Source organism: Larimichthys crocea, chromosome XXIII, assembly GCF_000972845.2.
Source record: "Larimichthys crocea isolate SSNF chromosome XXIII, L_crocea_2.0, whole genome shotgun sequence".
In the NCBI taxonomy this organism is placed as follows: domain Eukaryota; kingdom Metazoa; phylum Chordata; class Actinopteri; family Sciaenidae; genus Larimichthys; species Larimichthys crocea.
The window spans coordinates 6,810,838-6,827,506 of record NC_040033.1 but is presented as its reverse complement, the minus strand read 5'-3'; the positions used below and the strand labels follow the sequence as shown (position 1 = coordinate 6,827,506).

Here is a 16,669-nt window from a genome sequence, read left to right as displayed (position 1 = left end):
ATGAAAAAACATCAGACTTTAAGGTGACAACACATGCAAGAAACTACTTTTTAACTTTGCGTCTGTGACATTGTGAGTTCGACTTTGCACACCTTCCCGTCTCTTACGTGTTCGCCCTGTAAAATCTGCACGACTCCTATCAGATAAATTAGAGATGTTGCAATAACTTCCAGTGATTGTTTGAGGGGGAAACATCCAGAGCAGAGAGTCCTGTGCTGATAACGGATCCAGATAATGATTTATCTTGCTACATTATGCAGTTTTAACCTCTCCAACACAGAGCCATGTGGTAGCTGAGGTGTGATAAGGCAGGGTGTTATTTCTCTCACGTAGGTCTTTACTATTCTCTCCTGATAGTTTTATCTCAGAGCCAAGATGCTGCTTCATATACTGATAATTTAAGATTTACTACTCACTGGTCACAACAGATCAACAGACAGAGAGATTTGCATCTTGCCCATGAATGAAACAGAAAAACAAGATGAATTCTCGTCATCAACTACTGAATTTCTATTTTGTAAACTTGCTGTTAGTCCAGCAGTGGTCTGAACAGCAGGACTAATCTCTCCATAAATGTTAAAAATGCCAGTTCTTATCACTTTGTCCAGGTCAAGCAGAAAGCTGAGTAAACACCCACTGTAGTTATGCAGATAAAATGGCCCTAACCTTGTGCTGTTTCTTTCCATTTGAACTTGAGGAATGTTTGATTGTTTGAGATGGATGTGTGTGTGTGTGTGTGTGTGGTGTGTTTGGTGTCGTGGGTTGTTGTGTGTGTGTGTGTGTGTGTGTGTGTGTGTGTGTGTGTGTGTGTGTGTGTGTGTGTGTGTTTGAAGGGCAGAAGGGTGTTTTCAGCTTCACCGACTTGACCACTCCAGGAAAGTTCAGGCGTTTGACGTGAACAGATTTACACTCAAAGTTCACAGAGTGCACAGATTCATCAGGAGTGAGGCTCCGTCTCAAGTGGAGTTGAATTAATGCTGAAATAATTACTAATCACTGAGTCAAGCAAGTGAAAATTAACTGTTAGAAATGAATTAATCACTCATTTAAGGACCAAATTTCTGTTTCCAGCTTCTCAAATAGTTTTATATTATCTATGTAATTGTTTATAAATTGAATTTTTGTTTTAGGATTGTTTGTCAGTCAAAACAAGTTTTTCGTCGTCCAATTGTTATGTGCATTTTTCACTTGGACTAAATGTTAGACGATTTATTGTAAAAAAAAAAAAATCCACTTTGAAGTTGGTAAAATACCCAGATCTATCAAATCTCACAATGCTGAAAACATAGTAATTAAGCGAACAAGCAGATATGCAGTATATGAAATGGAAATGAGCTGAAATCGTCATAAGTATTGCACAGTAAAGTATAAAAAAATGTCAGTAACAAAAGAATCCAAACTTATTTTACACATGCATGAAAAAGTTTAGCATATTTTGTTAATTAAAGAAAATAAGTATTGAAAATGTTTTGTAACAGGAAAAAATTACTAAAACAAGTGATCATGATTTATTAAAATGGCATCAATGATTATTAGAAATAAATGTATTTCTGTGATGTAGATGGATAATAATGCACAATTCACCTCAGGGTGCTACAAGGAAATAGCCTCATACAGTATATGGCCAGTGAAAATAAAAAAAAGGGAGATATTGGAGTAACTCTTTGCAAATAAATGGGTTCATATTCCTAAAATAAAACTTCAAAGTACTATACTTTTAGTATCTGTATTAAAATTAGGGCTATTGGCACCAGTATTTGTCAGTTTTCAGTTTTAGCTCTTTGACTTTTGTTGTGTAAAACAGTTGAAAGCTACATTATTAATGCATTCGTAAGGATTTGATAAACCCTAGACTCAAGGATCGCTAATTAACGTCTCTGACTTGGAAGTGCAAATTAGTGTGAAAGCATAATGTGAATGAGTCATCCATGTTCACCTGTCCTTGCAGGTAGACGTGAGATCAGAGCCTCATTTCGGAGGAAATCTCTGTTAGTTTGTGCAACGAGGCTGCTCGACATCACATCCCGTCAGAGCAGCTTCTCACTTCTTTTGAATGCAGTTGTGGTTCTGCCGTCTCTCTCCCTCTGGCCTTATAAATCTGCAGCTTTGTCACTGTGACAATGGGAGCTAGTGTAATGTCGCAGCACTGGTACAGACTGAAACAACAAGACAGTAAATTTGAAAGGCAGCATCTGCACAAACTAAACACGTTCTAATCTTTTGTGAAGGCCTCACAATGCTTATCATGCCCCAGTTACATGCAAAATGACTTTCCTTTGTTAGCTATGTTGATTTTAGCCAGATCTTTTATTTAAATGAGTCATTTTTACAGCACAGCAGCATATTGAATTCCTATTTTCTGATTTTGAATAATCAGCAGAGCTTCGCGAAAGAGGCTGAATAACTTTCCCTGCCTTTCACCGTGTTTTGACTATATTGTGTCCTGTTCCTGTTTGTTTTGCAGCAGCTCTCTGCTCCGTATCCATCTGCTCTGATAACCCGCCTTGCTGTCCTACATTCCTCTTAGCAGGCAGCTTTAATGCTCCATGAGAAAATGAATAAGTGAGATGTGACGGGGGGCTGATGTGTCTGATGTCTGCTCATGACCTCGCATGTGCTTTGAAAGAGGTCGAACCTTTTACGTTCCGGAAAGTCGTCCAGTTTCATTTAGATAATGTGGGATATGAAGGGATTTAATCTGAGAAAATGACTCCAGACACTTTTTGTCCGATGATTGATGATGGAAAAAAAAAAAAAACCCACTCATGCAGGCATATGCTGTCATCTAAATTGGAAACTTGAATGCTTCAGTCACACATTTCCTGTCCCCTGCTTGACTTGTCACGGCCGGTGCCATCACATTATACCTCGTGCTGAGCGGACACGCACACACAATCATCCGAGATGCTGACCTGATTGTGCACCGCACATGTGACATCCTGGGGCTATTGAAAGAGGAAGAGACGCGGGAGGTAGACTGTAAAGCGGCTCGTATAGCTGATGAAGGTCAGCAGACGGTCGGTGGCTTTAGGCTGCCCGACACTGACTAGACGGGAATGAGAAGAGTGTGAGACGCTTCCCTTTAAAGTCTGGTTTGCTTTGGTGTTTAAATATTAGCAGGGAAACAGTGTTTCATCGATTTTAAAAAGGGTGGTAGGAAACCATAAAAGAAATTATACAGACTGGGAAAGTGTTTTTTTTTTATTTCCCTTGTGGTTAAAAAAAAAAAAAAACTCTGAAAATGTCATGAGAAAGTCTGCAAGCGTAGGGGTTGCAACAAGTGAACATTTAGGAGGAAGGGAGAGTCTGAAGAAAAATGTAAATTTATCCGCATCATGGGAAATGTAGAGTCGCTGTGTTGCTTCATTGTTGACTTCTTCGTCTCTCATGGCAGTACAAAATCTCAGCTTTCTGGGGCTTTCAGCTACGGTTTCACAGTCTTCATTAGGAGGATTATAAATATGATAACAGGATCAGGTCTTTCCTGTCGTGTCTGTTCAAAGATGGGATCTATCTTACAGATAGCCTGATGTTTTATCCTCAAAATAATTGTTTATTAATCTGTGAAATGTCAGAAATAATCCAGTTAGGAAAGCAGACACATAATGATGCTGTAACCAACAAATGTAGGCCGTTAGTTTTACTTTAATTACTTGATTATCACTCTGTAAGTTTTAAATTGTGCTTGATACATTTTCTGATGATCAACTTTACTGGATTAACAAATCTTTTCTAGCTACTTCATCTAAACTACAAACTGTAACACAATCCAAGAACAAGAAAATGTAACTTTTTATTAAATTATAAATCTTTTAGGTTTAAAGTATGGCCTACAAATCTCAAAATTAATTTCAAGATTGCATACAGATACCAAAGGGACATATATTTAATTGATTAAGAAAAAAAAACACCTACATCAATGAGACACGTAATCATCTAATGACCTGTATTCACTGTATCTGTAATCAGAGTATCTTATTTTTTAGTTTTTGTTGATCTGTCACCATGTTTTCAGTTGAACAGGGTGCATCCACGTTTCACTTTTTTCCGCCAACTCATTGGCGTCAGTGAAATCTCTGAGAGAGCAAAGCACAAAGAAGCCTGCGCTCATTTACATACAGCACAGACACCTAGCAAGTATCTAGTACAGTGTGATGCAGATTGCTTGCGTGTAGCCGTTGCTGTACAGAATCTACTTATTAAATATTAATGTGGTGCCGCGTATCGGCTCGTCGTCGAGGTATGAGGCGAGATCCTGAAGTGTAGGAGACAAAGCTCTTTGTCACGGTGAGGCTTGGACCCACACACATTCTCAGACAAAGACGCTCTTTCATATAAGATGCCTCTGCTTGGAGAATCGCACTGAAAGGGCTGCCATACTGAAGTTTAGTCGTCTCTTTTACTCTGCTAAATCTCTTCACTCATCGCTCACCTTTTCTCATTTCGAGATAATTCGCTGCCCTCCTGCCAAACGTAAAAAAGATCCTGCTCCGATTCTAGGCAAAGAAAGTGTCCAGCCAACGTTTGTCGAAGGGATGATTTGCACATTCCTCTACTTGATTTTAAGCCCTCATTTATATACATGTGCAGCACCACAGCTTCCAAAATGACAGGTTGAATCAGCACCAACAGTTCCAACAAAAACTGTGAACAGTATGAACCTCAAAAAATTAGTATTTATAGGGGGAGCAGCGCCGGTGTTGTGCCAGAACCGGAGCTGGGTAAATGGGCAATGGAACCAAACTCAGCAGCCTCCATGGACGTAATGATAGAGGCGAAAAGAGTGAAGGGAACGTTGATGGAGGAAGCTAAGAAGAGAAATGGATAGAGTAAGAACCCGCCAGACAAGAGTAAATCTGGGACTGACTTTTTAGTCGTTGGTGAGAGCTTGGTGAAATAAAAGTCCGAAAGACCGACGCGTGTTGTTGCACTTGACTGATGTTTGGATGTTAGCAAAGTTGTCGAAAGTTGTAGGTTTTGATCATAAGTAGTATAACATTCGAATGGGTGCTGCGCCATATTTTAAATATCTCCTATTTGTCAAAATAAAGAGAGCATCGTACCAAGAACAGATTTATGTGAGTGATAAACTGTGCGGTGAGGTAATGAGAGGTTGGTGTGACACCCTTCGAAATCCAGTTTTACCCTGCTCGAGTGTCAGCAAACATGAGAATAAACGTTGCTTTGACATGAACAAACGATCCTTAAATCCCGTTCCACGCCCTAAACCCACCTCCCTTTCCAGCAGCCAATCCTAGCCGAGCATCCAGTGATGTTTACGAGTCTCACGCTACCACGGCAGAGGCAACAGACCCCCGCTAAACCCCTGGGACACAGACGCTGGGTCTGGGGATCGAGTGTTTCTCAACATCTAGTGAAAATAAATAACAGACGAGTCCTGACGCCAGAGGGAAACTGACATGACTCCGTCCTTGTAGCTACCGAAGGAAGTGAAGGAATTCCCTCTGTCCGAGCATTGTGCTCCAGCTCTGTAATACCAGTAATCAGATTATCATCTCTTGTCGAGTAGTGAGATTATGTGTCTTCTGCTGCTGCTGCCTGTAAAGTAAACCCTGCAGAGAGCTTTACAGCTGCACGTACTGTAGGTTGAGCAATAAACAAACCACAGTGGCTTGTTTCATTCTTCCTCTTGAGGCTGGTTTATTTCCTAAAAATATCTGCGGTGGCAGACAAGTCAGGATATAAAATCAGAGTATTTATAGCAGCTTTTGTGGCTGCTCTGATTGCTGTTTGTCCTGCGCTTGTTTGGTTCGGTTAACAAACCTCCTCCTGTTGAGCTGGATACAGAAAGGCGTTTTTTGACTCCTTTCAGAGTCTCGGATGATGTCATGAAGCGTGGTACAAGTGGAGCCCTGTAGAATATATCAATGGTTAGCATTTAACTTGTAATAAGTAGCAATTGAGGTGGGGAGGAAGAAGCACAAATAATAGTCGTCGAGTCGCCTCCCGCGTCATCAAGCTCGGTGTCAGCTCTCAAGCTGCTCATTACAGACGCCCACCTGACATTTTAGAGCCACAGACATGATAATGGTGATAGAGGAGTGTCAGGTGTGCTCATGTTCTACATCTAAATACAGCCCAGGTTGCTTCTATGAAAGATGAGGATTCGGCCTCAGGTGACAGCAGAGTCAACAAATAGGGAGGAAAATGTTACAGAGCTGGTTTCAACAGACAATATGTTGTAGATTTACTTCACAGCTTGTTGATACAGATCCACTGTGTGCAAGTCAGGAGCTGTTTTTACGGTTTGAGACGCTTAATTTCACTTCAAGGGAAGGCTAACCGAATATCCATGTCTTGGGGAAAAGTTTAGCAATGCACTTGCAAAGATGCACAATTTAAAATGCATTTAAAAAGATAATCATTTTAATTGTTTTATGCAGATGAAAGACTTGGAATGACAAGTAGAGAACAGTGACACCAGTCTGACACCAGTCTGACACCAGCGATCCTCAAGATCACGCTCTTCTTCTCTCTGCAGTTGAGTTGGTAATTAATAGGAAAGGTCAATAGACTGTTGATTAAACATTGATAAATGACTGAACTGACTCGTGATTAAAGATGCAGAAGAATGCAGCAAAGAAGGCGAGACAGCAGTACAGTGATTTGAACAAGAGAGCTGCTTTAGCTTTTTATCTTCTGCAGCTGTCTGTACACGGTGAGATCGCCCAACGTCAGTAGCCGACCGAAGGGTTTTGGATGGAAACAGAATCTACAGCAGAACATGTGCAACTCAAGACGAAAGAATGAAATCAAAATTAAGCATGTGATTTCTTAATAAATACCCTCACACAGATGTCATGCTGAAAAAAATCTAATCGACACATGTTAATTGCTGCAAAACAAACCTATAATCTGATTTTTAGGATTTTTTTTGGTTGAATCATCTCATTCGCTCGTGGTTTGACAGATGTTCTGTGGTGTTGTCCAGGAGTTTGGAATCGACTGGTCTATAGTCTCATTATGGGACATCAATACCAAGATTAATGATTCTGAATGTTCTCCACAACCATAGAGGTAATACTTTATTGATCCTCATGAGGAGCCTTAAAGAGGTCAGAGGTCAGGGTCCTGGAGTTGGTAAAGATTTCTTGTGATACTGACGTCTGGGGCAACTATTGAATTGTTTGAAACTTCTGTCCTTCTGGATACGACGCTGATTATCAATTCACGAGGTGCAGGTTAGTAGGAACTGAGGGTCTTGCGTCATGGTTAACACTTCTTAGCAATGAACTTTTAACCCGACTCAAGTCCTCACCACCCCTTCCTGTTGCATAAAAGTATCAGGGAGTTACACCAGATCAACCCAGCTGAGGCAGCAATAGATGAGCAATCTTTAGCTCTTTTGCCGCTGTTGCATAAATGCTGATGGAGCTCTTGGAGCTCTCTGCCAGATTATAGACCGAGCCGCTGCCTCTTCACTACACTCTGCTTCTTTCTTTTCATCGTAGCTCTTGGCTGCTTCGGTGCCACCTCCTCCATCTTGTGTCTCATTTTTCTAAATCCTTCACCCACAATCGTCTCAGTTCACCCTCTCTGCCTCCCGCTAATCCACCACACAAGCTGCTGCTCATCCTCTTGCCCTTCTCTACACTTCATCATCATGTTCTAGCTGTCGGGCAGCATATAACATAACCTTAGTACATGGAATTATCCTCCCATCTATCCATGCTGGTGCCTTCTCATATACTAATGGATGGGAAAGTGAATTTGATGGCTTTCAAGTGGAAAGTCTGCCTCATAGAAAGTAGATTCAACTCTGCTACTGTCGGTTCTCTATGAAGGGATTATTTAGAGCTTTTAGCAGATATTATAGTCACAGTAGTGTTGCGTCTAATCATTTCAGACATGCTTTAGTGGAGGCTCAGTCATGTTGCTGCTTTTCCTTTACAGTACAGAGTGTACAGTCACAATCAACTTCTCATGTGCTCAGGGGACACCAGCTGGCTGTATATACCAGCGCTACAATAGAAGTCCTAGAAGGGAACCTTAGTTATACTATAGAAAATTGTATGATCATTGTTCCTGTGTTTGAGCTGCAGAAATGTGTATTCTGCCGTGATTTCTAAAGCCACCTATTGAAAAAGGAAAAGGTCTGTTCCAACTATTAACTAGTTAGTTGATTCGTTTTAAGAAGAAAAAAGTCCAACTTTTCTGATTTCAGCTTTTCAAAATGTGAATATTTTATGTTTTCTTTAATCCAGTTAACTCAGTATATCTGGCTTGTGGACAAAACAAGACGTTCGATAGACCAGACAGTCGATTAATCAAGGAAATGATTGACAGATGAATCAATAATGAAAATAATCTTTGGTTGCAGCCCAGGTTTTAGCATCTTGCAGCTCACTCTTTTGGTTTTACAGCCCATGACTTTACTGTTTTTTGGTTCACTCTTACTGCTCTCGTAGAGCCGTTAGCAGACAAAGTTCAATTAAAGAGTTATTTCCCTCAGAAGTACGTGGCGACCAAAACGGAGCTAAAATGGAGGGGAATATTGGGCACAAACACTCCAAATGAACATTAATGTTGCTCTGTATTTGTATGTGCAACTTTATAAGATGATTATATGTCAGATGGGTTCATAACTTGTTACTGCTGCCCCAAAGTGACAAAAGAAATCAGTAAATACATTTTAAATGTCGTCTTTGTGATATAAAATTACTTCTTTTTACTTGCAGTTGCAGCATTAACATCATGCTCTAAGTCCTATATGTGTTTCTGTCTGCCCCCTGCAGGTGAGCCAAGGTAATGTCCCAGGTGTGGAAAGTGCATCTCTGGCCATGGACACAGAGGAGGGTGTGGAGGTGGTTTGGAACGAGGTGCTCTTCTCCGATAAGAAGGTCTTCAAAGCACAGGAGGTATTGTGGATCGTATTCCCTACAACCAAGACAGACAGGCTGTGTTCACTGTTATTTAACTGTGGGTTCAGAATGACTTGACTAGAAGTAATTAGAATTTAAACAAATCATTATATTATGTATTTATGTGTATTTTTAATGCTATTTTCAAGTTAAATTAAAATACACCTCAGTACTTTAGGAACAGGGTCTTCCAGTGACATAACATAGTCACACATACAGTAAATACTCACTCTTTTCAGTATTTTACACGTTAATATCTTTTAAGATGATGGTCAATTTATTTTATTTACGATTGCAGTCCAAATCATCCTTTGTTGGAGGGTTTGCCTGCTGCGATTTCTGTGATTCATGCAAGCAGCCAAAAGTGTTTTAATAATGTAATGTAGCAAAAGATCAATCAGTTTCTATCCTAATCTTTTTCTCTTGCCTGTATATAGAAATGAGATTAAAAAATCCAATTCAAGGATCTGGTGAAAGATCTGTTAGGGAAAAAAAACTCTGATATAATATTTTGTGGTTCTATGTTGTTGTGTTTTCTTCTAATAATAATTTATTTTCTTTATTTTATCTATAAAAACTGTGAAAAATGTCCATCAAGAGTCTACAGTGATGTATTAAAGTTGTTTATTTTGTCTGACTAAGATGCTAAAATCCAAAGGTATTCAGTTAATTATCTACATGTAAAATAAAGGGTCTTTGTTTTTTTCGGTCGATTATCTAAAGTCTTGTCAATTAATTTATTGATCATGCACAGTAATCTAATACTATTAGCTTTATTGATAAAGACCACAGGATTGAAGGAGCTTACTTGGTCCACGATGTATTGTGAAGATATGAACCACGTCTGTTTTTATGTTTTTTTTAGGAGAAGATCAAGGAGATGTTTGAGAACCTGATGCAGGTCGAACACCCCAACATTGTCAAGTTTCACAAGTACTGGCTGGACATGAAGGAGAGTCAGGCACGGGTACGGGTTTCTTTTTTTTTCTTTCTAATCCTCTCTGGTTTTTATTTTTCCCTCTTTCGCACACTTTAATTAACAGTTCGCCTCCTCCACCTGCGTCCCACAGGTCATATTCATCACAGAATACATGTCCTCGGGCAGCCTCAAGCAGTTTTTGAAGAAAACTAAGAAGAACCACAAGACCATGAATGTGAAGGTCAGTGTTTGTCAGTACTGTTATTGGTGTGCTTACTCTATATGATCTATGGTGGTGGCACTGGGTACTGCAGTCTAATCACTGTTCAGGTCCATATTTCCAGCAGGATTATAGATTATGCAACAGGACACCCTGGTGGCGCAGTCTGCTCAGACACTTATCTCACTCTTTGTCTTTACTCTCCTCTGTCTTCTACATCTTTTCATTCAGTAACAGAAAGCCATAACTTGCAAAAAATGTTGGAAGGACACTAAATTTAGTGTTCTTCACATTTATTCCTGCGAATGAGGGAGAAATAATGTATTACAGTGCAGTATAAATCTCCATATGCCCTCATATGGAGCACATTTGTGTCTTTAGAGGATTCATGTTGCTCTGTTACGCTATATTTTAGGCCTGGAAGAGATGGTGCACCCAGATTCTCTCTGCCCTCAGGTACTGACTGATTTCTTCCCCAGGATTTTATCATGAGAGATTTTTATTGTCAAAGCCATCACATTAACCAGCAGTTTTATTGTTTGCTGTCAGTTATCTGCACTCTTGCGACCCGCCTATAATCCACGGCAACCTGACGTGCGACACCATCTTCATTCAGCACAACGGCCTCATCAAGATCGGCTCAGGTCTGCTCCCAGCAGGGCTTTTTATGTTACTACATCCGGCAGTGGCCACACATGTTGTGGATTTGTGGATTCACTAAATGAATCTGAAACAGTTTCACTAAAACAAAGTCTCAATTTTATGCTTAATTTTCTTTCCACAGTGTGGCATCGGCTTTTTGTTAATGGTAAGAGATAGATAATTTTGTCGTGGATATGTTTTCATTGGTTGTCTTATGTATCTGCATGTTTCTTCACATCTAATGTGTTCATGTTATGTGTGTCTTCTCTAACCAGTGTTTCCAGACGCCAGTGTCCACGGGAAAGCGAGGCAACATCGCGATGAGCAGAGGAATCTTCATTTTTTTGCTCCAGAATATGGAGGTAAGTGTGATGGAGCATAAACCCTCTGTGGCTTGATTTCTGTCGGATCTACCTTCATTCATTCTTAACTGAATGACTCACTCTGACATGATAAAAATTAAGTCATTTCCTCTTAATACAAGTTTAAACTCCACTGACGTCTGTGCAGTTTCGCCGACACAGACAGCTGCCTCTACCCTCTTGTCGTTTTCACGATTCTCACACATGTATAGCTCTGAAATAGGATTTTGTGGCAAAATACAAATGTTTTGTAGACATCAGAGCTGAGAACTGTGGGAAGCCTGTGACCCGACAACTGTAATTGTAGGAGATAATGAGATAAATGTCTGGATCATTGCAGCCACGGTGAAATCGATTTGGCCACAAAGCATTCATATTATTGCACACAATCAGCTGCTTTCACAGCTGTGAAAAGATTTGTTCTGCATTTGTAAGACTCAACCTGAACTAGTTAAGATTATATTTTCATTTTGGGGTTAGCTTAAGCTCCTTAAAGTTATCTCTGTGTCTGACCTCCCTCATCTTTTACTCCTTTTTCTGTTTCTAGCTGGCGAGGATGATTATGCCATAGACATTTTCTCCTTTGGCATCTGTGCTCTAGAGGTAAGAGAAACAGAGAGTGTGTGTCTGTGTTTATGTTTTTGTGTGTGTGATTGGATTAACTGATTATTTTTAACCCTAGATGGCAGTGCTGGAGATCCAGGCCAATGGAGATACTGCTGTGTCCAAGGAGGCCATCGTCAATGCAGGTCAATCTCTGGAAGACCCTCTCATGAGAGTGAGTCTCAAAAATACTTCACGTCCTAAATATATACAGCAGTGCAACCAAGGAAACACAGAGACGAAGTGACAAACTGTACTCTTAATATTCGCCTACACATACCGCCGTGCTTCTACAGGTTTATTTCTATTTATGCAGAGACGTTATACAGTTTTAGAGTGAATGTTTCAGTAAAACATGTCACGCATCAAATCCAGATCCGACGGCGATGCTCAGTAAACTGGGTCACACTGTGCAAGTCGTGTAGTTAAATGTTGGACATGTATTTTTTTTTCTGCAGGAGTTCACCCAGTCTTGTTTGCGTCACGAAGCCAAGATCCGTCCCACGGCTCACGACCTTCTGTTCCACCGAGTCTTGTTCGAGGTCCACTCCCTCAAACTGCTCGCCGCCCACTGCCTCATCAACAACCAGTGTGAGTTTCTCACCTCCGCACGCCGAGCCGAGCACACCAAAATCTCCTCTTTCGATCCCCATGGTGATATTTACTTGTTCCTGCGTGCAGCAGATCAGTTTTTTTTTATCTCTTCCAAGTGTTTGTCAAGCGGGTTTTAGAACTGAACCAAAAGTATGTTTTTGTTTCAGACAGTGCTTTATTCAACTGAGGAGCCAGTGTCATTTATCATGGGTTATACAAAATGTTGCATGTTGCAAAATGCTTTTGCATGCGGTCGAGTAGTAGTTAGGTCTAAGTTTAGGTCTGAAAAAAGCTGATTTCGAAAAGACAAAGCCGAATATGTATTGAAAAGATTGACTTCTACATCTCTACAGACTTACTTCCAGAAAACTGTGTGGAGGAAAAAACCAAGTCCTTCGACCCCAACGCTGTCATGGCAGAGATTAAACATGAAGACAGACAGGGAGTTCAGCTCAAGTAAAATCACACAAACACCTAATCATCATCTTTGAGGAATATCTTATGACAGGACAAGCACAGCACTCACTGTCGTCCTCTTCATGTCCTTTAGATATTCCCATGTGTCCCCTTTGGAACTTGACAAGTTCCTGGAGGATGTCAAGTAAGTTTTAATTACACTTCATGACTCATTGGGTTTAAGTGATTACTCTGTGATTGCAGCATGAAGTTCAACGTCCTTTCCTCTCTTCAGGAATGGGATTTACCCCTTGATGAACTTCGCCTCGACTCGGCCTCACCCCGTCCCCCGAGCCCTCTCCTTGTCTCAGGAGCAGGTTGAGACAGTCAAGACGCCAACTCCTGAACCTCAGGAGACGGAAACCAGGAAGGTTAGACTTTCAGACGTTACGTTGTTGCACAAAACATATTAAAGATATTTTTGCTGTGTCCTGATTTTTCTGGGCTTATTACCCTCTTGAGCATTTTGTGTCTGTTGTTGTAGGTTGTCCAGATGCACTGTAATTTGGAGTCAAATGAAGAAGGGACCAAAACTCATGTGAGTCACATAGTATTACAGGTACTTTGCCCATTTTAGTATAAACTCATTTGTTGGGCTCCTTTTTAATAATCAGGCATTTTGCCAGAATCATCTCCATCAGTTATTGTGGTTACATAAATCCAGATTGATTTTTAAATTTTGACTTTTTTTTCTTCTCTCTCTCTCTCCAGCTTTCTTTGTTTCTGAAGATGGATGACAAACTTCATAGGCAACTTAGCTGTGACATCCTTCTAAGTAAGTAAACATGAGGCCAATATTGTTCTTTATTTTACTTATTGTCTATTAAGTCCACGAAAACACCCAAACCACCAAACATCACTGGTTCCTATTAAAAAGAGTAAATCGCCTCAGTATTTTCATAAAGCATGTGGACACTAGTTTTTAGCAAATGTTGCTCAAACATGGGTAGATGGTGCATTTGTTGGGGACTATTTTCTGTGGCATATTGGTGTTTGTGGGTTCAATATTTTGTTTTTTGTAGGATTTGTTGACAATAAATAAAATGAAAAACATAGAAATCCTTTCTCTTGTGAAACTTTCAGCTGACACGTCCAAAGACCTTGCCAGTGAACTTGTTCACTACGCCTTCATAAATGAGGTAGATACAAAAGTTAATTTATTTTTGTTCTTTATCAAAATAATGGATAAATGTCCTCTTTAAGTAGTGTTGGTATTTTATATCTAGTTCTTAAAAAGTGTTGTTGTGCAGGACGACAGTGAGAAGGTAGCGGGATTCCTGGAGGACGCCATCGGCCGACACCGGGTCAGAGCCCTGGCTTCCGGGAGCACACAGTGAGGAGGGGTCATGACAGCGGCTGGCCCAGACAGAAGGGCCCGGGCGTTGACCACACAGATCAAAGAAAGGGAGAGAGCAGAGCCAGTAACTGAGAGAGCGCTGGGAGCTGACCCAGCTGGGGATAAAAAGGGGACAAATACAGAAAGGATGCTGGGCCTTGACAGTCCGTTAATAATCCCAGAAAAGGAGGAAACGCCAGCACTGAGAAAGGAACCGAAGGCACCTCTGATTGGAGGTCCAGATGCTGTGTTCAGCAATCCCACAAAGCAGTGGAAGATTGACAAACTCCCTGCCTAAAAGGGCTATCATGCCTTAAGATATCTTGACAGCTTAGTTTTTTTTTCCGTAATGCCACTATTCAGAATGGATATGTTTTACTTACAAATGCAGCAGCTATGTTTTCAGGGCGGACCTTTTATTGCTCGTAAGCCTCGTTTTGACTCCAGTGTCCACTTTAATTGGTGATTGTTTGCTTTTGAATTGTAAACAAACTAATTTACTAAAAAACTCTCTCCCTCCCAAAGCAGAACCTTCAGTCCATCACCATTTTAGGAATTTAATATTCCGTCCAACATGCACTGTTGACACTCATTCATTTGACTTATTTATTTCTGTTTAACTGTGAACAATAGAAGCTTTGCACACACCTCTTTTTGTTTTGTTTGTATTTACTTTTTATGACCTAAGTCATAAAAGTCAAACACACTCTATCACTGCACTCTTTGGTTAAAAGCCTCTTTCCCCAGAGCTAAACATGCCATGCCTAAATGTAGTGACGAGCAATGAGATGATGCCTGTCTTTTAGCCTGTAGCGCTCTTAAGGGTCAAAGCCAAAGACTTGCAAAGTGCCTGATATGGCAAATTACTTACGGACAAATTTCCTAATGAAACGGCATCGTACCCAACTTACCTAACTTTGGAATTTAACTTATTCCGGCTGATTTTTACACATATAAAACCAGATGCATTTATTCAGACTAGTTCCTATTTTTTAGTCTACGTAGTCAGCCTTTGTGTGAAGATGAACTTGACAGCCAGTAATGGCATCTCCATTAAAAGAGCTTCACCCTCTTTATATTGGACATATGGATCAGGCAATAATGCTCCCTGCTGCGGTCGATATTAGTTTGGAAAGAGCTGCAGCTCGTGTACAAAAAATAAATCATGTGAAGCTTGTGAAGTGAAATCATAGTCCTATATAAATGGGAGGAAGGATGTTGGTGGCTTAAGACTTGTTATTCAAAATTATTATTGCCATATTGTTGGTAAATATCACTATTTTCCGTACTTCCCAAACCATCTGAGGATATTTTCTAACAGTGAGTTTGTTTTTGTAAATGTGTGGTGTATTTAAAGGAAAAATCTACCCAAAAATCTTAAAGAATGTAGCATTTTGCAATCAATAATAGTGCTATCCTTTCTGATAGAAGAGTGGAGTGTTTTTGCGTTGAATGTCTTCATGACCGAGTATCAAATCCACTTTATTTAATACAATATCAGCGTGAACTTTGGAATTGAAATGATACACTGCTGCCCACACAAACACAAAAATAGATTCCGTGCTGCCAGATTTTCTTGTCAAGAACCCAATCTTGGCACCGTAAAAGACTTTGGGTGGATTTTTCCCTTAACAAAACTGGACAGCAGAAAACAATAGTGAATTGTCTGATTGGTCTTCAGCAGTATACTTTGTGTGTACTCTAGTTTGTCAGACTCACTTAGCTCTGCTTCGTTTGTTCCCCGGGGTTTGTGAGGTCGCCATTTCATAACAGTTACACTGCTGTACAGTCATTGCTTACAGAACCTACTTACTCTACTCTGTGTCAAGCTTTCTTATCAGTGTGTGTCTCTGAAGACAGGAGTCCCAGACATTCACCTACCAGAGGCTGTGGTGTACATATTTGTTTGTGGCTATTAAAGGGGGTTTACTTTTAGACAAAATTTCAATGCAAAGCAGTGCCACGATTGCTCTCATCTGATCTAATAAAGCTGCATGTCTTAATAGCCTGCGACCATTCAAACTTTGCATTTTGCCTTCGTCAGTCACAGGGGACCTGACCAAGTAAATGAATGTTTAGACTGTGCAAACATGAAAGCAAAACATCCATATCAGTCTTATTTTATGTCAAATGACTTTTCTTCCCGTGAATCTGTTGAATGAAACTTGCCTTTGGATGTGTTCTACTTAAAAACCTTTGTTAAATATTGTAGCTACTGCAATTAAATACATGACAATAAACAATGTGTGACATGTTGGGTATGTATTTATTTATTTATAGGATTCTTTGAGACATATCCCGCTATATATATTAATAAATATAGTTAGCAAAGACCGTATAATGATTATTATTTAGTAGGCATCTCCAGTTTCTTGGTTATACAAATTATAATGATAGAAAACACTTGACTTCTCTAACTTCTGTCCTTCAGGTCATATTGCAGTTTTCAGATGTATGTTCACTGCTGCCAAATTAAACATATTTAGTTAAAGGTCCAGTGTGTAGAATTTAGGGGCATCTACTGGTAGAAATGGAATATAATATACATAACTGCATTTTCCTTTGTGTATAATGACCTGAAAATAAGAATTATTACGATTTAATGTTGCCCTTTAGAGGAAGTAATTTTCTATCTACACTTCTGTGGAGTATGCC

At 40.0% G+C, this 16,669-nt stretch overlaps 1 protein-coding gene across 4 annotated transcripts in view; it reads left to right on the top strand.

Moving 5' to 3' along the window:
* The window catches only part of nrbp2b (nuclear receptor binding protein 2b), a 34,010-nt gene extending 17,739 nt beyond the window's left edge, over positions 1-16,271 (top strand). The window contains exons 2-18 of one of the 4 annotated variants that reach the window (XM_027274273.1): positions 8,757-8,879; positions 9,748-9,849; positions 9,953-10,042; positions 10,437-10,477; positions 10,571-10,665; positions 10,806-10,829; positions 10,939-11,025; positions 11,573-11,628; positions 11,708-11,803; positions 12,087-12,219; positions 12,576-12,678; positions 12,773-12,823; positions 12,914-13,049; positions 13,163-13,237; positions 13,390-13,453; positions 13,762-13,817; positions 13,929-16,271. In XM_027274273.1, coding sequence (XP_027130074.1) covers positions 8,757-8,879; positions 9,748-9,849; positions 9,953-10,042; positions 10,437-10,477; positions 10,571-10,665; positions 10,806-10,829; positions 10,939-11,025; positions 11,573-11,628; positions 11,708-11,803; positions 12,087-12,219; positions 12,576-12,678; positions 12,773-12,823; positions 12,914-13,049; positions 13,163-13,237; positions 13,390-13,453; positions 13,762-13,817; positions 13,929-14,015 — 1,419 coding nt within the window. In that variant the 3' untranslated portion in view covers positions 14,016-16,271. The remainder of the gene's footprint in view (positions 1-8,756; positions 8,880-9,747; positions 9,850-9,952; positions 10,043-10,436; positions 10,478-10,570; positions 10,666-10,805; positions 10,830-10,938; positions 11,026-11,572; positions 11,629-11,707; positions 11,804-12,086; positions 12,220-12,575; positions 12,679-12,772; positions 12,824-12,913; positions 13,050-13,162; positions 13,238-13,389; positions 13,454-13,761; positions 13,818-13,928) is intronic. The other 3 variants (XM_010748974.3, XM_019270352.2, XM_027274274.1) reach the window with 3 other exon arrangements.
* The last annotated feature ends 398 nt before the right edge of the window (positions 16,272-16,669 follow it).